The sequence below is a fragment of the Panthera pardus genome, unplaced genomic scaffold (assembly GCF_024362965.1).
Source record: "Panthera pardus isolate Hobbes unplaced genomic scaffold, ASM2436296v1 HiC_scaffold_13, whole genome shotgun sequence".
Taxonomy (NCBI): Eukaryota; Metazoa; Chordata; class Mammalia; order Carnivora; family Felidae; genus Panthera; species Panthera pardus.
In genome coordinates this window covers 69,319,920-69,344,599 of record NW_026526688.1, presented here as the reverse complement: position 1 = coordinate 69,344,599, position 24,680 = coordinate 69,319,920, and the positions used below count along the sequence as shown (strand labels likewise).

Below are 24,680 nucleotides of genomic sequence, written 5' to 3'. Positions count from 1 at the left end.
ATTACTCGATCGTTGAAAAGCTAAAACTTTTTGAGAATGAAAAAGGTAACAGGTATAATTTAACTGCTAATAGAATAAAAACAAAAAACAAACAAAAAAAAACTAATGAATTATGCCATGTTATCTCAAAACATGGATTTTATTTTTTTGTTTTATTGTATAGCCTTTCCTGAGTCTATAGACTCAGAGGCTACCAGCATTAACTTGCTGGTGCATTACTTATCTTTTTTATTTTAACATAGTTGAAATATCCTGTATAAACCATTTGTATCATATTTTCACTTAGCATTTTGACATAATCAGGTATCCATGCTATTATAAGCTCTTTTTGAAAATACTATATATTTTTAAGTGTTATAATTTGCTTACTCATTCTTTGATTGTTGGATATTTTGGTGTTATTTTTTTTTTCATTTTTCCCTATTACAGGTAACCCTGTAATCAACGTATATGAATTATTTTAACTCTGTCAATATAAACAGAAAAAACACACTGGAAGTAATGCTAATTTCATTCCCTCCATTTTAACCCTTCCTAGTCTCACTCTCAGAACCTTCATCTTCTTTCCCAACCCACACCCTTCCTTCCCCACAACACTCACGTTAGACATGGCTGTAACTTGGAGACAGAATCCATTTTCAGAGATCCATAGCCAAAATGGTTACTTACAACCATAAAACTGTTTAAAAGTTCTTGGCGGAGACTGTTTACAAAAAACACAAAACCTAAGTTATGATTTTGATCTCTTGTAATCCTATAAAATAGTCTGCAGAGTTATTTGGGAGGAGAGGTAGAACACCTGTCATCCCATAGCTGAGCAAAGGGAAGTTTAGTAGGTCAAAGTCATCTACAACCTTTGTCATGGAAATCTCTAGTTTGCATTAAGACACTTTTCCACTCTCTGGAGGCTTTGCAGTAAAGGTCAAAAACTGGAAGCCTACAAGCAGAAAATTCTCATAGAAAGTTTTCTTTGTTCTGTGATGTTTTAAAATATTTTAAGTTGGCTATTATCATTTTTTAAAATAGGTACATAAGTACCTATGTATGACATTGTATTTCTGGCTTCTTTGAGAAAGCTGGTTGACTTGGCTACACATGTTCTTATCCTAATATGGCAACAGTTAGGAGAAGCTGTTCCACTGGGACATCTGGACAATGCCTACACCTATTTTGCCAGTCCCCTGGACGTAAGAGTCTGTTACCTCTACCATACAGGTTAGGGTTTCAAAGTAAACGTAGAGGGAAAACACTCCTCATCGTTCTCATTAATCAACCATTCCTATTGTACTATTGAGCTATACGAACACATCATTGAAAGTCTAACAGACATTAGAACTATGAGGTCACATCTTTAAGACCATCACTACAGCCCCACAAGATGGCCAAAGGGATACATTCAACTCTTCCTCTTCCCAATGGCAGCAGTGAGAATAGAATGGCTGGCTATGCATTAAAAAAGTTCACTCCCAGGGGGCCTGGGTGGCTCAGTCGGCTCAATGTCTAACTTTGGCTCTGGTCATGATTTCACAGCTCAGGTCATGATCTCACGGTTGGTGGGTTCAAACCCCACATCAGGCTTGCTGATGTCAGCATGCAGCCCACTTTGGGTCCTCTGTTCCCTTCTCTCTCTGCCCCTCCTCCACTTGTGCGCTCTCTCTCTCAAAAATAAATAAAACATTTTTTTTTTTAAATTCACTCCCATAAATGACATTTTTGACATCCTTACATCCCTATGTAATCCAATCCAAAAGAAGATCATAAAAAATCCTTTAACGAACTCCTGAATTTTCCAGAAAAAAAAAAAAAGAATTCTACCAACACTATAATTCATGTTTAGCTCTCCTCTTTCTCGCTAGTTAAAAATGACTTAGTCTTCCATTAAGGGTTAGATTATGTTATTAATAAATACTTTATTTTTTAATGTTTTATTTACTTTTGAGAGAGAGAGAGAGCAAGCATGAGTGAGAGGGACAGAAAGAAAGAGGGACAGAGGATCTGAAACAGGCTCTGCACTGACAGCAGCAAGCCCAACTGGGGGCTCAAACTCATGAACGGTGAGATCATGACCTGAGTCGAAGTCGAGGCTCGCCTTTACTGAGCTTCCACCCAGGCACCCCGATAAATACTTTATTCTTAAGTAGCAGCTTTAACATGGACATTAAAGCCCATCACACACTGTCAGTCATGTGACCCCTGGACATAACCACTCTCCTTGCATGAGTAAAAGCAGATGACTTCATTCATTTTTGCAGCAAATGGAGAAGAGTAGTCTGCTATTTAAAAAAACAAAAAATGCATGGGTTCGTAAATTGTATGTGTTTTCTCATCTTAATGTTCTAGCATCATTTTAACATTAAATTAAAAGCAAACTTTGTAAACTTAATTTAAAGCAGTGCCCAAATTGCTTAGGTAAAACAGGACATACTTTTGTACTAAATAGTTTTCTCATAGTTTTTCATTTCTTTCTTTTCATTACCCTCCTCTTCCTGGTCCCATTCCTTACTACTTCCTCCTTATTCAGTGGTCGGTTCTGTGCCCGTGCCATGTCTTTGCCGAGGTTTAGAGGTTGACTGTGATGAGACCAATTTACGAGCTGTTCCATCAGTTTCTTCAAATGTGACTAAAATGTAAGTAGAAAAGAATGGCTTCAACCTGACAGCCAGAATAGAACCTGGAAAATTGTATCATACTTAAGGCCCTGTCATTATTAATGCATTTTTATTCAAAGATGATATCATTGTTCTCCATCAATTATAATGATTGCTGATATTTATTTTACATTTAGTAAGTGCTAGGCCCTACTCTAAATTCATCTATATATGAATTTATTTGGTCCCTGATAATAATCCTATCAAGTATTTAGTGTCTCCACATTTTACCTAAACAAAAAATGTCATCATTTATGTGCAAGTAAAGAGAAAAGACTGCCAGTTAAACTATGATATAGAATTTTCTTATTACAAGAATGGACATTTATTGAAAGAGTTCTTTTAGACTTTGTTAGAAACATTCCTATCTACAAACAAGCAAAAAAAGAAAAAAGAAAAAGAAAAAAAAAAAGAAAAGAAGGGACAAAAACTGGATAAAATATTCCTAGAACTTCACATTTAAAATCTAACTCTTCTGAATCACATCTGACTGAGAGAGGTTGCTATTGTTTTTTTCCCAAGTAACTCAAACTCATATATATAAAAGAAAATTATCTTCACAATAAGTGGTTTGTTGATCCAGTAATAATTCCAATTCAACAAACTTTGGGAACACAGTCACACACATTCGGCTGAAACTTTTCAAAAGCAATCAGTGGTGGATAGATATTTTCATCCAATATTTTTGCTGAGTTTTTTGTCTCACCCAAGTGTTTTAGTGCCTTATGGTTCTGACTTTTGAGTATATGAAGACAAAATCGGAGTAATTCTTAAATTTACAAATATGGGTAAGTCCTGCCTTTGTCAACCCAAACCACATAACACAGCAACTCATATGCTTGAAGTATATGAAGAGGTGGGGAGAGCTAGAGTTCAGAGTTCCTGTGGATAGTGGTGCCATCAAATTAACAGAATCTGGGAGAGTTTACTCAATTGATAGTGACCTGAGGAGTTTATTCAACTTGGTAATAAGCTAAGAATATCAAACGGGTGAAACCACAAAGACTTATTTTCCAAGGTAGGTGATAATCCCACCTGAACTAAGGCAAGAATTCTACCCTATCCCCAACTCACCTCGCTCTTTCTCGATAATTAGTCTTAGTATTTTACTAGAATTAAATAACAATCGGAGATTCCATGGAGAGTTGCCATGCTTTAAGTCATGACTGGACCTGTTCGGTATAAAAATTGATGATGATTGCATTCTATTTTCAAGGAAAAACATTGATTACCCCCACTGCTTGTATCAAATTAGCAGAAAATCAAAGAATACCCTGATGCTGCCAGTCCCATTTTTCACTTTCCTACAAGTAAGATTTGAATCTGTTCTTCTGCAACTTAACTAAACTTTGCATAAGAAAGGAAGAGATGGACAGAACTGGAGGAATGGAAGAAGATAGGCAATGACTAACCAGAGAGTGTGTACCCCTAAAGAATACCTAAAGGCATTCTGATTCAAATTTAAATAAAAAACTGTTTTGGCTCAATACATACATTCACACATACATTCACACAAACGTTCATAAAGAGGTGTGTGCAGTCCTGTGGGCCACCAGTTTTTAACCCTTGGTACAGAGAAAAAAAAAACTGGGATCAGCTCCTTGTGAATGACTGACTACAGGAAAACGAGAGAGAAGGAAGAGTCCAAGATGATTTCAGAGTTTCCCTCCTGAGTAAATAGAGTGATCCAAGAATGGGGACACTTGGTGACAGTAAGTGGCTAAGATTAGGACTCCAATTTTAGATGGATTTTTCAACTTGAGGTTAACAGGTCACTCAGCAGAAATTTTTAACAGGCATTTGGAGATGTAGAAATAAAGCTCAGGAGTTTATGTCTGTAACACTTTCTTTTCTGTTTTGTTAAAAAAAATTGCATTTTCTTGTGCTTTGGATTGAGCAGCTTGATTCAAGTTCCTCATTTCTACTTTTTTCTGCAGAAAGCTGACTCAGCATCATACTCACCCCAGTCTTTATTCAATTCCATAGAGAAAAGGAACACTAGGCTTTACAACAAATACATTAAAAGAGTAAATATCAAATTTTATTACTGAGTTCATTCCATATTTTGAATTGGAACTCTCATAGGGAAACGTCAGAAATGGACTAAATCATATATAAGTTTTAAAGAAACCAACAATCCAGATAATATTTATTAAAATTGGGGGGGGGGGGGGTTCCTGGGGGGCTCAGTTAAGGTTCCAAGTTCGGCTCAGATCATGATCTCTCGGGTTTGTGAGTTCGAGCCTTGTGTCAGGCTCTGGGCTGCTTCAGATTCCGAGTCTCCCTCTCTCTCTGCCCCTCCCCCGCTCTCACTCTTCTCTCTTCCTCTCAAAAATAAACATTTAAAAATGTATATATATTTATTGAAGTTGGGATTTTTAAGACATTTCACATAAATGCTAATGAGCAAAAGAGACAAACAGATAAACATGATTATTTATGCATTGTTCTAGCTTCCTAAACATTAATTTTGACTGCATGAGAGCTGACGATAAGATGCTGGAATTTAACCACTAAACCACATAATCGATTGTAAGAGCTTTCTTTATCAAAACTGCAGCTAGCTTTGATAATAGTAATTAAACTAAGTAGCTTCTCTCTTTCACACACACACTTCACTTTGTGAAGAGTCAAACTTGGAATATTACATTTTAAAACTCAAGAATTTATTATATTAAAAAATTTGGAGTTTGTCCTATTCCGTGAGAATAATAACACCTACCTTTTTCCGTTTCAACAGGGTATTATGAAAATATCAAGAACGCTCTTTGTAAAAATACTTGACATCACTTAGAAGGAAGTAGCCTATAAATCCTAGGCACTCTTAACAAAACACCAACTTCCTAAGAAACCATATTTAGGAGTCCTTAAATGAGCTTTCCTTTCCTCCAGAGTAACCTTCCCACTTAGGTGAATTAGCTTTTCCTCTTTTATTCTCTCATTGAACCTCACCTGTGTCTCCTTTAAGCACATCAAATTTCTTCCTTGTACTACAGTGGTTGGGGTTCTAATCTCTATCAGAGAAAGGGAAATGCCATAAGCTCCATGGGGGCCTACAAAATGGTTTTTCTATATATCCTCCAAAGTTCCCAATAGAGTATAATAAGCTCGTAACACTGTTTTTGAATTGAATTTATAAGAAAATATATACAATAAAAATAAAACAAGCTGATTGCCTTTTTAGCCTTGGGCTATAAAACTGAAGTTACTTTCCAAAGAAAAATCTCTATTTATAGATAAAATATGTTCTTTTTCACCCCAATAGAATATAAGCTCTAAAGAGCAGGGATATTACTGGTTATTTTCCAAAGTGCAAATGGAAGGCATTTAACATGTTTGTTAAGAAAATGAATGAATGCATGAATGAATGAGCACATTTTTGAAAACACACTAAGATGTTGTCAATATTTTTAAATCAAACCCAAATATTCAACAGTTTATTTTTATACAACACAAACATTGAAACAAGATGTAAAGCAGAATTGAAGACCCAAGCCAAGGGAGAATGATTAGTAGGAAGGGGATTCTCAATTAGCTAACATAAGAAATGAAAGAACATTTAGTGATAGCCTGGCAGCTAAGAATGATTTCAAGAGAGGATTAATAGTTAATCAACCTTTGGCACTCATTCATTAAAAAATTACTAAGGGGCGCCTGAGTGGCTCAGTCGGTTGAGCGTCTGACTTCGGCTCAGGTCACGATCTCACGGTCCGTGAGTTCGAGCCCCGCGTCGGGCTCTGGGCTGATGGCCCAGAGCCTGGAGTCTGCTTCCGATTCTGTGTCTCCCTCTCTCTCTGCTCCTCCCCCATTCATGCTCTGTCTCTCTCTGTCTCAAAAATAAATAAACGTTAAAAAAAAAAATTTAAAAAAAAAAATTAAGTGGTGTTTATATTCTAGAACAGTGTGTCTTAATTTTTTTTCTTTTCATTACTGCCCCCCCAAGCCTTTTTAGACATTGTTTTTCTGTTTGTCCCCTCCTGTGAAATTTTAATACTATATATCTGTTTATGTATACCTGTTCTTCATCCATTTAAAAAGGTAAGACTTTTTAAATTTTTTTTTCATTCCTTTAGAACCAATTTTCACACCTTGGGGCAATAATACCTCCATTGAAAATACTTGCATTCCTAAACTCTAGAATAGCATTTCTCAAATTAGATTCCAAAAATGTGTCCTGGGGAATCTGAGAAACTATTTTTATTTAAGAAGATTTCATTACCAAGTTTAAGCAACACTGGTCCAAAACCAACATAACAACTAACATTGGTAGTGCCTACTATACAACACTGTTATAACCCGAGTCCTTTATGTGGATCAAGTATCTCCAAGGGTTTATCCCACAGTGGTTAACCTCCAGACAATCGTCTGTTCCATTGTATTATATAAAGATAGTAATAATAATTGCATCATATTATTCCAGTTCATCTAGTCCCCCATGCTTTCACAGTTAAAGACACTGACAAGGAATGATTATGTATGATTCATGATTTGTGCAAGGGACTCCAGCTGTAATGATTTGCGTTTTGCCCTGTTTGGTTTGCTTTTTTGCTTCTTTAATTTTGTTCCTACTACCTTACATTGTTTTTCCTTAACAGACTAAAGGTTTAGGTCCATCCCAATACAGCCACAATTATGTGGACCTGATTTGTGTCAAGCTGCATATCAAATTGCGATACAAGGGGAAAACTTTCTATACAATTTACTGGAAACAAATAAAATCACTTATTGAATAAAGACGGCTCAATTGTACTTCCCAACTGACAGTTTCCTTCATAACTAATTTTAAAAGGAAGTAGAAATAACACAACACAAAAAAGCAAAAAATAAAGTGGGATGTGAGCAATGAAATATTGAAGAATATAAAATTACTTACGTACTTGAATGTGCTTTGCAGAAAACACTACTTTTATTGTCACTTCAAAATTGAGATTATAAACCTAATGTTTATTAAATAAAAAGAGAAAGGGAAAATGTAACTGAAAATTATTTTCCCAGTTTAATTATTTTTGTGTTTTGCCAGAATTACAATGTCGTAACCTAAATTTAAGAAAAGATAAATATCTTTAGTAACACAAAATTAACAGTTAGATCCAATTCAAATGGTACTATGGATATGAACGTTAACGTCATGAAATAAAATGTTTCCTGAAAGCTGGTACCAAAGCAAATAAAGCTTATAATTATTTTATTTTAAATTTATTGTATTATTTGTAGTTTAAAAGTAATGAAGAAAAACTTTAAGAACCAAAATTTACATTTATTTCAGGTCACTTCAGTGGAACTTAATAAGAAAGCTTCCTCCTGATGGCTTCAAGAAGTACCATCACCTTCAGAAGTTGTAAGAAAAAGTTTAATCCCCAGTATTTAATTCACTAACATTGTTTTGGCATGTCTGTTTCTTCTTACATCTGCGGAGACCAACACTGTTCCGGTGCTTAAGTCTAATTCCTCTTCAGGAAATTATTAACTGTTAGCTCAAGACTACCAGGTAACTTTTTTTTTAGAGGTTCTAGAGGCCATTCTAGAAAAACCTCAGATACTTATTCCCAAAGAAACTAGAGCATATGAGCTATGACTTCTCCTGCCACACACTAGACTGTGAAGAACTTTCTTGCATATGTTTGCAAATTCAGTCTCCAACTAAGAGAGCAAGTCATGGTGGTTTGATACCCCAGAGCATGTTGTCTGGGGGACTTGATTCCATTTTCACATCTGCCATGTAGGTTGAGTTTCCTTTTGGCCTCAAGTAGTATCTGGCATGCTAGATTGCCATCAGTTTGGCATTTTCATACATACTCCAAAAATCCATAATGGCCCGGGTTATGTTTACCTAATATCTAGGCCAACTTTGTGACTAAATCATATCATACTTGAACTGCTGGGTTTAAATATCTTGTTCATGAATCACGCTATCTAGAAAAGATCTCAGAATTATTCATTTCATTTTCATACCTATGTTGCTTTTGATTCTGGTTTTATACTGAAGAAACCTCACACATAGATGTATATCTGTATATTCTTCTTTAAGATGACAAATATGAGGCATGTGGGTGGTTCAATCGGGTAAGTGTCTGACTCATGATTTCAGCTCAGGTCATGATCTCAGGGTTCATGAGTTTGAGCCCCACATCAGGCTCTGTGCTGACAGTGCAGAGCCTACTTGAGATTCTCTCTCTCTGTCTTTCTCCCACCATATACACTCTCTCTCAAAAATAAATAAATAAACATTTAAAAAATTAAGATTAAAAAATAGAAAGCAAAATCAGAAGAAATATTAATCTACTTCATTAAATGAAATGTACTCAAAACCCAGATAATCTGAAAAAAAAGTATGTTTCATATTTAAAAATAAAAATTTCAATAAAAATTACTTTCAAAACTTTATTCTGGATGTTCAGCAATCAGGAGAGAAGAGCTTTTCAAAATTAGGCATTATATAAAATCTTCAAGAGGATGCTTCTGTATTCTATTTCCTGATTTTTGGAGTATGAAGAATTTTTCTGATCTGTAGCACCACCTTATGTCCACATGTTTAAAAGGAATTAGGACTTCAAATTTAAATATCAAAATTCAGGTTTATGTAATGGTAGTTTAGCATTTTTCCATAATAAACATTTTAATAATTTTTTTAAGATTTTATTTTTAAGTAATCTCTACACCCAACCTTACACCCACAACCCCAAGATCAAGAGTCATATGCTCTACTGACTGAGGCAGCCAGGAGCTCCAAATTAATTCTCAAATAGCCAATTTGTTATACCTAATAGATCAAAATAGCCTAATTACAAAAAAAAAAAAATTCTACCTGGTTATTAGAGATAAGCTTTGCTCAACCTCCACACAATACAGTCTATTGCTTAGCAGATTATTAAAATAGTTAGAAACAAATAATACATGCTAAAGTTTCTCTGTGTATTAGTGAGGAAGATGCATCCCCTATTATGTGATTGGAGCCATAACATGTTCTGTGAAATTGTTATACACACAATAAACTTATAGTTTAACATAACTTATTGTGTAACATCGTACAATCAAAGTTAGGTTTTCTTGCATGTTGCAGAAATAGAAGATCTTTTTTAGTCAAAATTTCTAATTAACTAAGAATTTGTTCATATTGGTTTCTTCCTTATTGCTCCTAATATTTATAAATATATATATATAAACTTCAGAGTACCCTCAAGGACAACAATGGCCTATACTCAGAACAGGAAGTCAGGCTCAAAGCCTTACCTTGTCATTCCCTACAATCTGGGGCCAGTGCACACAGAAATGCAAAGCTTTACAAGGATGCAGTTGATGCAATTTCTTGTGCTCTGGTCTCTGTTTCCTTTGACCTCCAATTAACACAGGCCAAACTAGTTAATTATATAAAACTACATTCTTGTCTTGACATGCTAGTCTAATTTATATTCTTCTAGTCTTTATTTTTATTCCTTTTTTTTCTTTTGTCATAAATACTTCTTATAAGTTTCTTCAAACACTTTTTAAAGCAAGACTTGGAGTGTCTAATGAAATTGGAGCTGACTTGCTTAGCAGATTTGTGATTAACATGGAATATGATTTGGGGCCTTAAAGGTGTCACATTTTGTACTTTTGCCAGCACTATCCTAAACACCTATATTTCCATTATAGCAGGAAATGTTAAAAAGTCTGACTTCTCAGCCTGTTTGATAAGTGAGTGCCTTACTGTGCATTAAAGTTTCACTTATAGAAAATTCAAGGGGAGGAGTTAAATGGTGGAGCAGTAGGAAGACCCTCTGCTTGCCTCATCCCTCGAACACAGCCAGATAAATATCAAATCATTCTGAGCACCCAAGAAATCTATCTGAGGACTGAGACAGCAAAACTGCACAAGTAGAGGGAGAAAAACAGCCGCATCATGGAAGTTAGTTGCTGCAGAGAGTTGATTTGGGGGAGAAAAGAATTGCAAGGGCTGCAGAGGGGTAGGAGCCCTGATCATGGAGAGAGGAGAGAGATAAAGAGAGAGAGAGAGCATGAAAGCAGTGAACAGGGGATTGCACAAGAAAAACTCTTCCCCAAAACCATTGACTTGGAAAAGGAGAGGGGCTGACAATCACAAGTTTTTATAAGTAGTGGAGCTGAAAGTTTAAAGTTTTAGAAGTTTGTGAAATCACCAATGTCATTCCTAGTGGGTTTAGTGGTGCTCCTATGGGGAAAGAGGGCAGAGGCCCAGGAGCAGACAGCATGCTCTGAGGATCCCCTAGGTCACACAGGGAGAAATAGTTCTGCTTGGAGTGCATTTGGGAGAGGCAGCACTGTCTCTCAGGAGACAAAAGAGAAGGTGGGCATCATTGAATGTTCCCATTAATTAGCATAGCAGCAGAGGCACCTACAGAAGGTAGCTAACCTAGAAGCCAGCTTTTGGGTGTGCTTTGTCATAAACTCCTAGCCCCCACGGTCGTGCATCTGCTTTTCTGGGAAAAACCAGCCCCAGCCATAGTGTGGCAAGACCCTCCTCAGAGGATCAGCGTGGGTCTGTGCTATACTGTGTCCCTGAACTTGGAGCTTTGAAACTCTCTCACATGCCTGAGATAAAACACAGGAGTACTGTGCTGCCAGAAGAATAGACGGCTTGGAAACAGAGAGGATGAACGCAGGGTTTCTGATGGAAGAAGCCTGAGATACAAGAGAGGAGACTGTTTGCTCTTCTGTAAAGGTGTCCTGAACAGCAACAGGCATGAACTCCCCTCTCTAGAGATGACAGAGTGGGGGATGCCATTTTCCCTCTGCCCATCAGCACTTCTGTGAGCAACACAGCACCCCCAGCTTACACTAAGCCTCATCCCAATATGCCCTGCAGGGTCATCTTTACAAAGGCAAGTCTTCCTGAGAACCAGCTCAGCAGGCCCCTCCCCCTGAAGACTAGCACAAACCCCCCTGCAAATACCAAGTCCACTGATCATAGAGTGTGCAAAGCCTCAGCTCTGGGGGACATAGGATATAGCCTTTTTTTTAATGTTTATTTATTTTTGAAAGAGAAAGAGAGAGAATGAGTGGGGGAGGGACAGAGAGAGGAGACAGAGGATCCGAAATGGGCTCTGCACTGACAGGCTGACAGCAGAGAACCCAATGTGGGGCTCAAACTCACAAACTACAAGATCATGACCTGAGCTGAAGTTGGAAGCTTAACCAACTGGGCCACCCAGGCACCCCAGGATCTAGCCTTTTCTAACAAGCAGACCAAAACATATCTAGTTAAAACACGCCAAACACTGGACCAGGTCCAAATACTCCACATTGCAGGCAGGGAGGAACTCTGCAGAGGACTGATCTAAGAGAAAGAGCAGCCAAATCACAATAGCAGAAAGCACAGAACATAACACCAAAAAAAGTCCTGAAGTACCAGGCCATGAATGGTATATGACCTCTTCTTAATATAACCATTACTCTCAGAAGCAGGAAACAAAACAGGTTTTCCTAACACACAGTAGACAGAGGTCTAGGCAAAGGCCAAGATGGACGACTTCATCCAAAAAGAAAAACTGGAAGATGTAATGGGCAGGGATCTAATTGAAACAGATATAATATGTCTGAACCAGAATGTAAAGCAACAATCATAAGTATACTAGCTTGCTTTGAGAAAAAGCATAGAAGAAACCAGAGAGAACCTTACCACAGATATAAAAGAACTAAAAACTAGTAAGGCCTAATAAAAAAAATGTTATAACTGAGATGAAAAACCGACTGGATGTATTTACAACAAGGATGGATAAAGTGGAGGAATGAATACATGATATAGAAGATAAAATTATGGAAAACAATGAGGCTGACACGAAGAGGAAAAGAAAGATATTGGATCACAAATGTAGACTTAGGGAACTCAGTGATTCCATTAAGCATAATAACATTCGTGTCATAGAGGTCCCAGAAGAAGAAGGCAAGGAAGAGGGGGCAGAAGGTTTGTTTGAGCAAATTATAACTGAAAACTTCCCTAATCTGGGGAAGGAAATAGACATTGAAATCCAAAAGGCACAGAGAACTCTCATCAAAATCAACAAAAGCCAGCCATCACTAAGACATATTATAGTCAAATTGACTATACACAGACAAGGACAGAATCCGGAAAGCAGCAAGAGAAAAAAGTCCTTAAACTACAAGGGAAGACACATCAAGTTCGCAGCAGATCTATCTACAGAAACTTGGCAGGTCAGAAGGGAGTGGCATGATTTTTCAATGTACTAGATGGGAAAAATACGCAGCCAAAAATACATTATCGAGCAAGGCTGTAATACAGAATATAAGGAGAGATAAAGAATTTCCCAGACAAACAAACACTAAAAGAGTACAACCACTAAACCAGCCCTGCAAAAAATATTAAAGGGGACTTTTTGATGGGGGAAAAAAGATCAAAAGCGACAAAGACTAGAAAGAAACAGAACATCACCAGAAACATCAACTTTACAGGTATCACAACGGCACTAGATTTGTATCTATCAGTAATCACTCTGAATGTAAATGGACTAAAATTTCCAATCAAAAGGTATAGAGTAGGGGCACCAGGGTGGTTCAGTGTCCAACTTCGGCTCAGGTCATGATCTCACAGTTTGTGAGACTGAGCCCCACATCAGGCTCACTGCTGTCAGCCTGTAAGTACAGAGCCCACTTCAGATTCTCTGTCCCCCTCTCTCTACCCCTCCCCACTTGCTATGTCTCAAAAATAAATAACATTAAAAAAAAAAAGACATAGAGTACCAGAATGGATAAAGAAAACAAGACCCATCTATATGCTGCCTACAAGAGAAGCATTTAGACCTAAAGCCACTTCCAGATTAAAATTGAAGGGATGGAGAACCATATACCATGCTAATGGACATCAAAAGAAAGCCAGAGTAGCCATACTTATATCAGACAAACTAGATTTTTTTTTAAATTTTTAACATGTATCTATTTTTGAGAGACAGAAACAGAGCACAAGCAGAGGACGGGTAAAGAGAGAGGGAGATACAGAATCCAAAACAGGCTACAGGCTCTGAGCTGTCAACACAGAGCTCAACGCAGGGCTCAAACTCACGAGCCATGAGCTCATGACCTGAATCAAAGTCAGACACTTAACCGAGTGAGCTACCCAGGTGCCCCTGAACAAACTAGATTTTAATTTTTTTTTAATGTTTATTCATTTTTGAAAGAGAGAGACAGAGCACAAGCAGGGGTGGGGCAGAGTGGGGGGGGACACAGAATCTGAAACAGGCTCCAGGCTCTGAGCTGTCAGCACAGATCCCAACGCGGGGCTCGAACTCACAAACTGCAAGATCATGACCTGAGCCAAAGTCGGAAGCTCAACAGACTGAGCCACCCAGGCGCCCCTGGACAAACTAGGTTTTAAACCAAAGACTGTAACAAGAGATGAAAAAGGGTAATACATCATAATTAAGGGGGTCTACCCATCAAGATCTAACAATTGTAAATATTTATGCCCCCATATTGAAAGCACCCAAATACATAAATCAATTAATCAAAAACATAAACTCACTGATAATAATACAATAACAGTGGGGGCTTTAAACCCACACTTACAACAATGGACAGATCGTCTAAGCATAAAATCAACAAGGAAACAGTGGCTTTGAAGGACACACTGAGCCAGATAGACTTAACAGATATATTCAGAACATTTTATCCTAAAGCAACAGAATATATATTCTTATCAAGTGCACACAGAACATTCACCACAATAAGTCACATACTGGGTCACAAACCAGGCCTCAACAAGTACAAAAGGATTGAGATCATACCATGCAAATTTTCTGACCACCACACAATGAAACTTGAAGTCACATCCTATTAAAGAATGAATAGGTCTACCAGGAAATTAAATAAAACATAAAAAACATATCTGGGGCAAATGAAAATGAAAACACGACAGTTCAAAACCTTTTGGATACAGCAAAGGCAATTCTAAGAAGTAAGTATATACTAATAAATACCTACCTAAGAAACAAGAAAAGTCTCAAATACACAACCTAACATTACACCTAAAGGATCTAGAAAAAGAACAGCAACTAAAGCCTAAAAACAGCAGAAGAAGGGAAATAATAAAGATTAGAGCAGAAATAAACAATACAGAAACAAAAACCCAGTAGAACAGATCAACAAAATTAACAGCTGGTTCTTTGAAAGAATTAATTAAATTCACAAACCTGTAGCCAGACTTATCAAAAAGAAGAGAGAGAGGGCCCAAACAAATAAAATCATGAATGAAAGAGGGGAGATCACAACCAACACCACGGAAATACAAACAACTGTAAGAGAATATTATGAAAATTATATGCCAACAAACTGGGCAATCTGAAAGAAATGGAAAAATTGCTAGAAACATACAAACTACCAAAACTGAAATTGGAAAGAAATAGAAAATTTGAACAGTCCCATAACCAGCAAAGAAATTGAATTAATAATCAAAATCTCCCCACAAAATAAGCCCAGGGCCAATGGCTTCCCAGAGGAATTCTATCAGAAATTTAAAGAAGAGTTAATACTTATTCTTCTCAAATTATTCCAAAAAAAATAAAAATGGAAGGAAAACTTCCAAACTCATTCTACAAAGCCAGAATTATCTTGATTCCAAAACCAAAGACCCCACTGAAAAGGAGAATTACAGGCCAATATCTCTGATGAACATGGATGCAAAAATTCTCAACAAGATACTAGCAAATCAAATTCAACAGTACATCAAAAGAATTATTCACCACCATCAAGTGGAATTTATTCCTGGGATGTAGGGGTTGTTCAATATTTGCAAATCAATCAATGTGGTACACCACATTAATAAAAGAAAGGATAAAACCATTTGATCCTCTCAATTGATGCAGAAAAGGCATCTGACAATATAAAGTATCCTTTCTTGATAAAAACCTTCAATAAAGTAAGGATAGAAGGAACATACCTCAACATAATAAAGCCCATACATGAAAGACCCACAGCTAATATCATCCTCAATGGGGAAAAACTAAAAGCTGTCCCCCTAAGGTCAGGAACATGACAGAGATGTCTACTTTCACCACTGTTGTTCAGCATAGTACCGGAAGTCCTCTCCTCGGCAATCAGACAACAAAATGAAATAAAAGGGATCCAATCTTCAAGGAAGAAGTGAAATTTTAAACTCTTCACAGACAACATGCTACTCTATGTAAAAAACCTGAAAGATTCCACCAAAAAAAATCGCTACAATGAATACATGAACTCAGCAATGTTGCAGGATATAAAATCAATGTCAGAAATCAGTTGCACTTCTATACACCAATAATAAAGCAGTAGAAAGAGAAGTCAAAGACTCGATCCCATTTACAATTGTACCAAAAACCATAAGATACCTAGGAATAAACCTAACCAAAGAGGTAAAAGACCTGTACTCTAAAAACTATAGACACGTATGAAAGAAATGGAAGAGAACACAAATAAATGGAAAAACATTTCATATTTATGGATTGGAAGAAAATTGTTAAAATGTCTATACTACCCAGAGAAATCTACACTTTTAATGCAATCCCTGTACCACCAGCACTTTTGACAGAGCCAGAATAAACAATCCTAAAATTTGTACAGAACCACAAAAGACTCCAAATAGCCAAGGCAATTCTGAAAAAGAAAAGCAAAGCTGGAGGCATCCTGATTCTGGACTTCAAGCTATGTTACAAAGCTGTAGTCATCAAGACAGTATGGTACTGACACAAACACAGACACATAGACCAATGAAACAGAATAGAAATCCCAGAAATGGACCCACAACTATATGGTCAACAAATCTTTGACAAAGCAGGAAAGAATATCCAATGGAAAAAATACAATGTCTTCAACAAATAGTTTTGGGAAAACTAGATAGTGACATGTAGAATAATGAAACTGGACCACTTTCTTACACCATACACAAAAACAAATTCTAAATGGATAAAATACCTAAATGGGAGCCAGGAAACCATCAAAATCCTAGAGAACACAGGCAGCAACATCTTTGACCTTGGCTGTACCAACTTCTTACTAGACATATCTCCAGAGCCAAGGGAAATAAAAGCAAAAATAAACTATTGGGACTTCTTGGCACAGAAAAGGAAACAAACAGTCAACAAAACTAAAAGGCAGTCTACGGAGTGGGAGAAGTTATTTGCAAATGACATATCTGATAATGGGCTAGTATCCAAAATATATAAAGAACTTTTCAAATTCAACACCCAAATAATAATAATAATCCAGCCAATAAATGGACAGAAGACATGAATAGACATTTGTCAAAAGAAGATATCTAGATGGCTAATAAACACATGAAAAGATGTTCAACATCACTCATCATCGGGGAAATAGAAATGAAAACCATGATGAGATACCACCTCACACCTGTCAGAATGGCTAAAATTAACGACAGAGGATACAATAGATGTTGGTGAGGATGTGGAGAAAGAGGAACCAACCCTCTTACACCATTGGTGGGAATGCAAACTGGTGCAGCCACACTGGAAAACAGGATGGAGGCGCCTCAAAAAATTAAAAATAGAATTACCTGATAACCCAGCCATTGCATTACTAGTTACTTACCCAAAGGATACAAAAATACAGATTTGAAGGGTCACATGCACAGCAATGTTTATAGCGGGACTATCAACAATTGCCAAACTATGGAAAGAGCCCAATGTCCATCAATAATGAATGGATAAAGATGTGGTATATACATACAATGGAATATTACTCAGCCATCTAAAAGAATGAAATCTAGCCATTTGCAACTATGTGGATGGAACTAGACTGTATTATGCTAAGTGAAATAGTCAGAGAAAGACAAATACTGTATGATTTCACTCATGTGGAATTTAAGAAACAAAACAGATGAACATAGGGGAAAGGAAAAGAGAGGGAAACACTGTATAAAAGACTCTTAACAATAGAGAGCAAACTGAGGGTTGATTGAGGGAGATGGGTGGGGGATGGGCTAAATGGCTGATGGTATTAAGGAGGGCATTTGTTGTGATGAGCACTGGATGGTATATGTAAGTGATGAATCACTAAATTCTGCACCTGGAACCAATTTTACCTTATATGTTAACTAACTAGAATTTAAATAAAGACTTGAAAAGCAAAAAGAAAAAGAAGAAAATTCAAATATTAAATTTTAACTATCACATGTTTATCTTTACAACTAAGTTTCTAAATAAAAACTAGCCTAATCATACACGAATTTAATAGCAAACAAAATAACATATCTAGTTTCACTATTTTGTTATGGTTACCTTTTTTAATTAAAAAAAAAGTCTATTGTGGTAAATACATATGCTGTAAAATGTACCATCTTAAACCAATTACATTCAGAGCCATTAAGTACATTTATATTGTTGTGCCACCCACACCACCACCCATCCAAAGAGCTCTTTACATCTTGCAAAACTGAAATTCTGTTTCATTATGTTTTTTTTATAATTATGTTCACAGGTGCCTGCAAAACAATAATATTAGATCCATATCCATCTATGCTTTCAGAGGACTATACAGTCTTACTAAACTGTAAGTACCAGTGCCAATTAGTTTGCCCATTCCACTATGGTCTGTCAGGCTGAACCACCGCCCTCCATGGTAGCCCTCCTGCCCACAACAGTTGAAGGGGGACGCAGGGCACTATGGTCGAGGGCATGGAATTCTGACTTGAACAGGCTTCCACTTAAGTCCTGATTCACCACTCCCTTGGTCTATAAACTTGAGCAATTTATTTTCCTTTCTAGGCATTGATTCCCTCTAGTGTAAGATACAAATTATAACAGTACCTTCCTCAGGATTGTTGTAAGAAACAAACGAGGAAATCCCTGGGAAGAATTAGGCGCACTACATCTGACGCATAAATAGAACTCAATACATACTGGCCATGGTGACAGGAATGATGGCCATTAGAACTTATTCAAAATAAGAAACGCTGATGATAATTAGAATCTTCGAAGGAAAAAACCCAGACTTTTCCAGTAATTCTTTTTCCACTACTCCTGCTTTTATGAATACATACAGCGCTGTAAGGTTAAAAGAGTAAAGCTTTTTTATTGTGATTAAATACATGTAACATAAAATTTATCATTTTAACCATTTTTAAATGTGAAGTTCTGTGGCATTGAGTATATTCACATTGTTGTGCAAACATCACCACCATCCATCTCCAGAACATTTCATCTTCCCAAGCTGAAACTCTGTACCCACCAAACAGTAACTCCTCCTCCTCTGACCCTTGGCAATCACCATTCTACTTTCTGTATCTCTGAATATGACTACCCTAAGTGGAACCATACAATACTTGTCCTTTTGTGTCAGGCTTATTTCATTTAGCATGATGTCTTCAAGGTTCATCCATTTGTTTTTCCATGCACACCCATCAGTGAACATTTTTGGTTGTTTTTATCTGTTGGCTATTATGAATAATGCTGCCGTGAACATTGGTATATAAATATCTGTTTGAGTCTTTGCCTTCAATTCTTTGGGGTATATACCCAGAAGGGGAATTGGTGAGTCACATGGTAATTCCAGGTTTAACTTTTGGAGGAACCACCATACCGTTTTCCACAGCATCTGCACCAACAACATACAAGGGGACTAATCCCTTCACGTCTTCACCAGCACTTCTTGTTTTCTGAGGTTTTGTTGTTTAAGAATTTGTTTGTCTTTTTAAAACAGCCATCCTAATGGATATGAAGTCGTATTTCATTGTAGTTAAAAGCAAAGCTTTTTAAAATTGGTTTTCTTGGGGCGCCTGGATGGCTCAGTCGTTTGTTTGAGTGTCCAACTCTTGATTTCAGCTCAGGTCATGATCCCAGAGTCATGGGCTCAAGCCCCACATCAGGCTTCACACTCAGACTGGAGCCTGCTTGGGATTCTCTCTCTCTCTCTGCCCCTCTCCCCTGCTCATGCACTCTCTCTCTCCCACTCTCTAAAAAAATTTAAAAAATTAAGTAAATATATAAGTAAATAAAATAGTCTACTAAATGTTCCATTTCAGCAGCTGAACCTAACCTCCTATAGGAAATAATTGTATGGAAATATAACCAAAAGGCACATAAATCAACATCTCCCTATATTTCTATTTCTGTCCCCTTGTTTTCTATCCTACACCACTTTTTTTAATCCTAATCCAAGAAATTCATTCCAGTCAGATTCCTAGTTTGTGGTATCAGGGTTTAGGATTGAGAGACAGCTGTCTAATAATTTTACTAGCAAAATGGAAGAAGGGCCCTGGAGACTCAGAGTCTTAACAGTAACCACTTTTACCAAGTCCTCTTCCCTTCTATCCCATCCCTGCTCTTTTGTGTCTTAGCAAATCACCCAAAGTCAATATCGGATTCATTCCCATCAGGCTCCTATCTTTCTCTCCAACCCCGCATAAATCTGTTCAAAACTTATAAGCAGTGTCTGCTTGGTTTAATGTTCAATGGGTGTGAAAGATGCTACAGTCTTGGTCTAGTATCCAACGGATGTGAAGGATAGTACCACAAATTTTAAAGAGTTCCCCATCTCTTTCCATGGTTATTCATAGCACTGGACTATGTTTAGATGTTAAAGATGTCACATACTTCTGGGTTTTCATAGATAATCATTAGATTCCTCCTTTCCATTCACCTGTAAATATTCATTAGTCCTTACAATGTGCAAATTTTTCAGCAAGACACCACGGGGAGGTGGCACCGAAAGATAAGTCAGACATGCTGCCTTCCAACAGTTTACACTTTAATATTTCAGGTAAAGGGCTTTGATACCACTGGGGCAAGGCATGCCTCTTGCTCTCCAGAGGCTTATGATCTAGGGTGGGAAACTATGCCAATATACACACAACAATTAGAGAACAATTAGAGAACGATGAAATCCGAAACCCGTGTTGTTCAGACCAAAATTCCTGTTAAGTTTCACTGAAACAAGTGACCGTTTGGGGTCTGGAGCAATGAAGGATGGCTGGGGAAAATGAAGAGGACTGGGAAAAACAGATGAGTATAGAGTACAGGGGTGGATCAAATGCTTTTACCTGGGGGATTGCTATTGGCTTTTAAAGGAGCCCCCTGAGGCACTCATGGGGAAGTATTGTAGCTATTCTTTACCCTTCCTGTGCCCAGATGGGGTTCTAGACCTACAAGGCAAGGAGAGAAGTGGCTCTAATATGGGGCATCATCTCCTGTTACCCCTAAGCAAAAGTCAAATACGGTGGGAACGGGGAGTCTCTCAGCGGGAGAAATTTTATAAGCTGTCAAATTATAAGAGTAGAGAAAAGTGCAACATCAGTGTGGTCCATATATCTGTGGAAGTGAAATTTGAAGTAAAACTTGCATATGAATCATAGGCAGAGGGGAAAAAGAAGACGGATATAAGAATGGGAGGCAGGAATAGAGGCGTCATAAATAATATGTACTGAATGCTTATGACATGTTACAACCCAATAAAGTAGGTACTAAGATTACCTCCATTTTAGAGTTGGGGAAACTGAGGCTTTCAGGATTTAACTGCTTAAGGTCACACTATTAATAAGTAGCAAAGCTAGGAATTGAACTATCTGACATCAGAGTCAGAGCAGCAAACTGCTGTATGGACATGGAGGTAGAAATAAACATGGCAAGGGGTACCTGGGTGGCTGAGTCAGTCAAGCCTCCGACTTTAGCTCAGGTCATGATTTCCTGGTTCAGGATTTCAAGCCCTGCATCAGGCTCTGTGCTACCAGCTCAGAGCCTGGCACCTGCTTCGGATTCTGTGTCTCCCTCTCTGGCCCTCCCCCACTAGTTCTCTCTCTCTCTCTCTCTCTCACTTTTCTCTTTTTCTCTCAAAAATAAACAAAAACATTAAAAAGAAAGAAAGAAACATGAACAGAACAGAGTTGACTCAATCTGCAGAAGAGTAAGAACTGAAAAGTTGGATGTCAAACTCCTTAACAAGCATACAATGTTGCCATGTCCTTTTTTCCAGAACAGTCCCTGCCTGCCTCCCAGGTTCATCCCCTGTCCCTCTCCACAATGCCTTCATGGTGAGGCCTCACTGAAATACCTGGTGATCCCTTACCTTGTTGTTCTCTCTCATCTCTCTTGCCTCTGCATAAGCCATCTCCTCTGCCTACGTTAACTCCTATCCATTCTTTGCTTTGTGAATGATATCTTCATCCGAATCTCTATCCATCCAGTTGTGCATTCTCTAGTAAAGCCTTCTGTCTCCTGACTCTCCCAAGCATTGCAGTCCCTGCCCCCAACAAAGGCAGATGCCTTCTCCTCTGCAATTCAGAGCAACCCTACATTATATGCTTCTCTTTTCCCCATGTTGCAGTAATAACCTGTTCATACTCTGTCTTCCCTCTAGACTCAAAGCCCCTCAAAGAAAGAGATGATATGCCTAGCACACTGCCGTAGAGTATAGGTACCCAAAAAAGTTTAATGAATAAAGGCATAAATGAATGGAATGACTGATTGATTGATTGATTGATTGTGGGGGAATTAAAACCTAGACATGAAAAGGTAAGTGATAAAGAACTTTTAGAGACCCAAAAGAAGGGAAAAGATCTGATAAGAATAGTATACAAGAAAATCTAAGATGGATGATTATTGTTTTTCCTTTCCTTATTGTTAGATATCAAGAAGGTAACACATTTGGGGTGCCAGGCTGCCTCAGTCAGTAGAGCATACAACCCTCTGTCTCAAGGTTGTGAGTGTGAACCCCACATTGGGTGTAGAGATTACTTAAAAATGAAATCTTAAAAAAAGAAAAAGAAGGAGATAACACATTGACTGTAATCATTTCTCTTTTTTCAGGTATCTCAGTCATAACAGAATAACTTTCTTGAAGCCGGGTGTTTTTGAAGATCTCCACAGACTAGAATGGCTGTATGTTTAATTTATGTGTCATTTTATAGTATTAGTTTTTATATTCTAAATATATAAATGAATCCATTTTTTCTTCTGGCTGGCAGGATAATTGAAGATAATCACCTCAGTCGAATTTCCCCACTAACATTTTATGGACTAAATTCTCTTATTCTCTTGTAAGTACTAAAAATTAAGACAACTATTTCAATGGAAAGAAAAGACATGAATAAAAGTTACTGCCTTAAGTTTAACAGCATTAAGTTTGGAATTGTTCAAGCCCCAGAAAGGCCTTTCTGACTAAAAATCATCTCTTAATCATATCCTATGAGGCTATATTGTAGTTTTAACAATTATATAAGACCTTCTGTCCTCTAGAACATGAGCCCCTCAAAACTGAATACAGCCTCACTGCTGTATTTTATTGAAATATTCTCAAGCATACCACTACTGCCCTGTATTCATCTTAGTAAAAATAATAATAATAATAATAATAATAATAATAACAATAATAATAATATTCATTTAAAATCACCTCCTTCTCACTACCCACTTTTGAAGGGTACAGGCTTTTTTTCAGTTACTAACATTGCTGCTTCCTCCATAAGACAACTATCATTTGTTGAATTTTATTACTAACAAGCACTCAAACATAACAAAACTTACAGAAAAAAAAAGAGAAGATAACTAACTTAATAGATTTTCATGGTTTCATAAAGAATAATGATAATACCATATTTGACTTAAGATGAAAAAAGAACCAGAAAAAGGTGACTTCTTCTCTTTCTTTTCTTTTTCAGAGCACTGATGAATAATGTCCTCACCCATTTGCCGGATAAACCTCTTTGCCAGCACATGCCAAGACTGCACTGGCTGTAAGTTGCTGTACCTTTCCTTAAAGGAGTCAGCTAACTTTTCTGGTTTTGCCTAGTTCCCTTTGGATATTAGGCTTTTAAAAATGATAGGTTGTTAATGTCATATCATATTTCCTCAGATTACTTTAGCACGTTTTTGTTACTGAGCAGCCCCATTGTCTAAACTAACTCCTCTAGATTCTCGCCAACATAAAACATCTTTAAAAACAAAAAAAATTGAGAGGCAGGAAGAAAAAAGACAGAAAGGATGTCACAGTAGCTATAGAACATCTCCTCCTCCTTCCCTCTGTCGATCTATTTTCACCTTTTAATTTGATACAGAAAGACTAAATCACTTTAGCCTCATTCCTAAATTTGCATAATGAGAACATGATATTTAGAATTTATATTTAACTCTAATCACAACAGAATATGTTCCATAAAGTTTTTTACACAGTAGCTTTGCATATGATAATACGAATCACTCTACCTATTAAGAACCAGTAAATTTGCCTATTTAAAACACAGTAAAAATGAAGAAATAAGTGACCAAAATAACTGTTTAAAAGTTCAATCAATAAACCGCATATACAGTATTATATGAAAACCTCCTCTGTGTCTCATTTTGTGTGAAATTCTCAGAAGGTTTGTTTGCTGTTTAATTTTTAAGCTCACAGCAGATTAGAAGTGCCAGATTAAAAGTAGAGGGGAAAGATGAAGTTCAAAACATCAGTGAGAAGCGACAACTATCAACCTGATAATAAAGCAGGAATGGGAGTGCTATAAAGAACAGATAATAATTCAAAACACACTAGTTTGGAACCATTTAGGGGAAGACAAACATCCCTGGAGTCATTACTAAGTCCGGAGGGCGTCTTGGTATGACAGCACAGTACCCGCATTGATGACAGCTAAAGTATTCAAGAAAAGGGCAAATTAAGTTCAATCTCCTTGTTGTAATTAAATTTTGTTTCAAATGAACACATTAACAGTTATTATGTGCTCAGTAATCCAAACTTAATAATAAAGCAAAATTGGTTAATATTTACATACATAAATTAGCAATTAAAAATTCATGCACTGACACCAGCAGCAAATGTAGGAGACATTATGCAATACACTAATAAACATTTCCTTTGCCTTTAAAAAGGCAGCCAAATATACATCTCAGATAAAAATTTAAATGATTAAGTTATACTACTAAAGAGGTGGGCTTTTTACAATTTCATCACTAAAGTTACCATCTTTAAATTTTAGCTATCTAAAATAACTCATTTCATATGCATTCCTGATAACATTATCCCAATTTTAATGCCAGTAATAATAATTTTTGCTTTATAAGTATTCATTTCTTTTAAAACTAATCACAG

The 24,680-nt window shown here is 37.0% G+C and overlaps 2 protein-coding genes across 12 annotated transcripts in view; one reads left to right on the top strand and one right to left on the bottom strand.

Moving 5' to 3' along the window:
* CUNH4orf46 (chromosome unknown C4orf46 homolog) overlaps positions 1-24,680 on the bottom strand; it is a 76,159-nt gene that overhangs the window by 12,022 nt on the left and 39,457 nt on the right. The gene's annotated exons all lie outside the window — the stretch shown is intronic.
* RXFP1 (relaxin family peptide receptor 1) overlaps positions 1-24,680 on the top strand; it is a 110,987-nt gene that overhangs the window by 56,754 nt on the left and 29,553 nt on the right. For 5 of the 10 annotated variants that reach the window (XM_019441131.2, XM_019441132.2, XM_019441130.2 and 2 more), the window contains exons 4-9: positions 2,522-2,627; positions 7,915-7,986; positions 18,084-18,155; positions 22,406-22,477; positions 22,564-22,635; positions 23,257-23,331. In XM_019441131.2, the coding sequence (XP_019296676.1) occupies positions 2,522-2,627; positions 7,915-7,986; positions 18,084-18,155; positions 22,406-22,477; positions 22,564-22,635; positions 23,257-23,331 (469 nt within the window). The remainder of the gene's footprint in view (positions 1-2,521; positions 2,628-7,914; positions 7,987-18,083; positions 18,156-22,405; positions 22,478-22,563; positions 22,636-23,256; positions 23,332-24,680) is intronic. The other 5 variants (XM_019441135.2, XM_019441133.2, XM_019441134.2 and 2 more) reach the window with 4 other exon arrangements.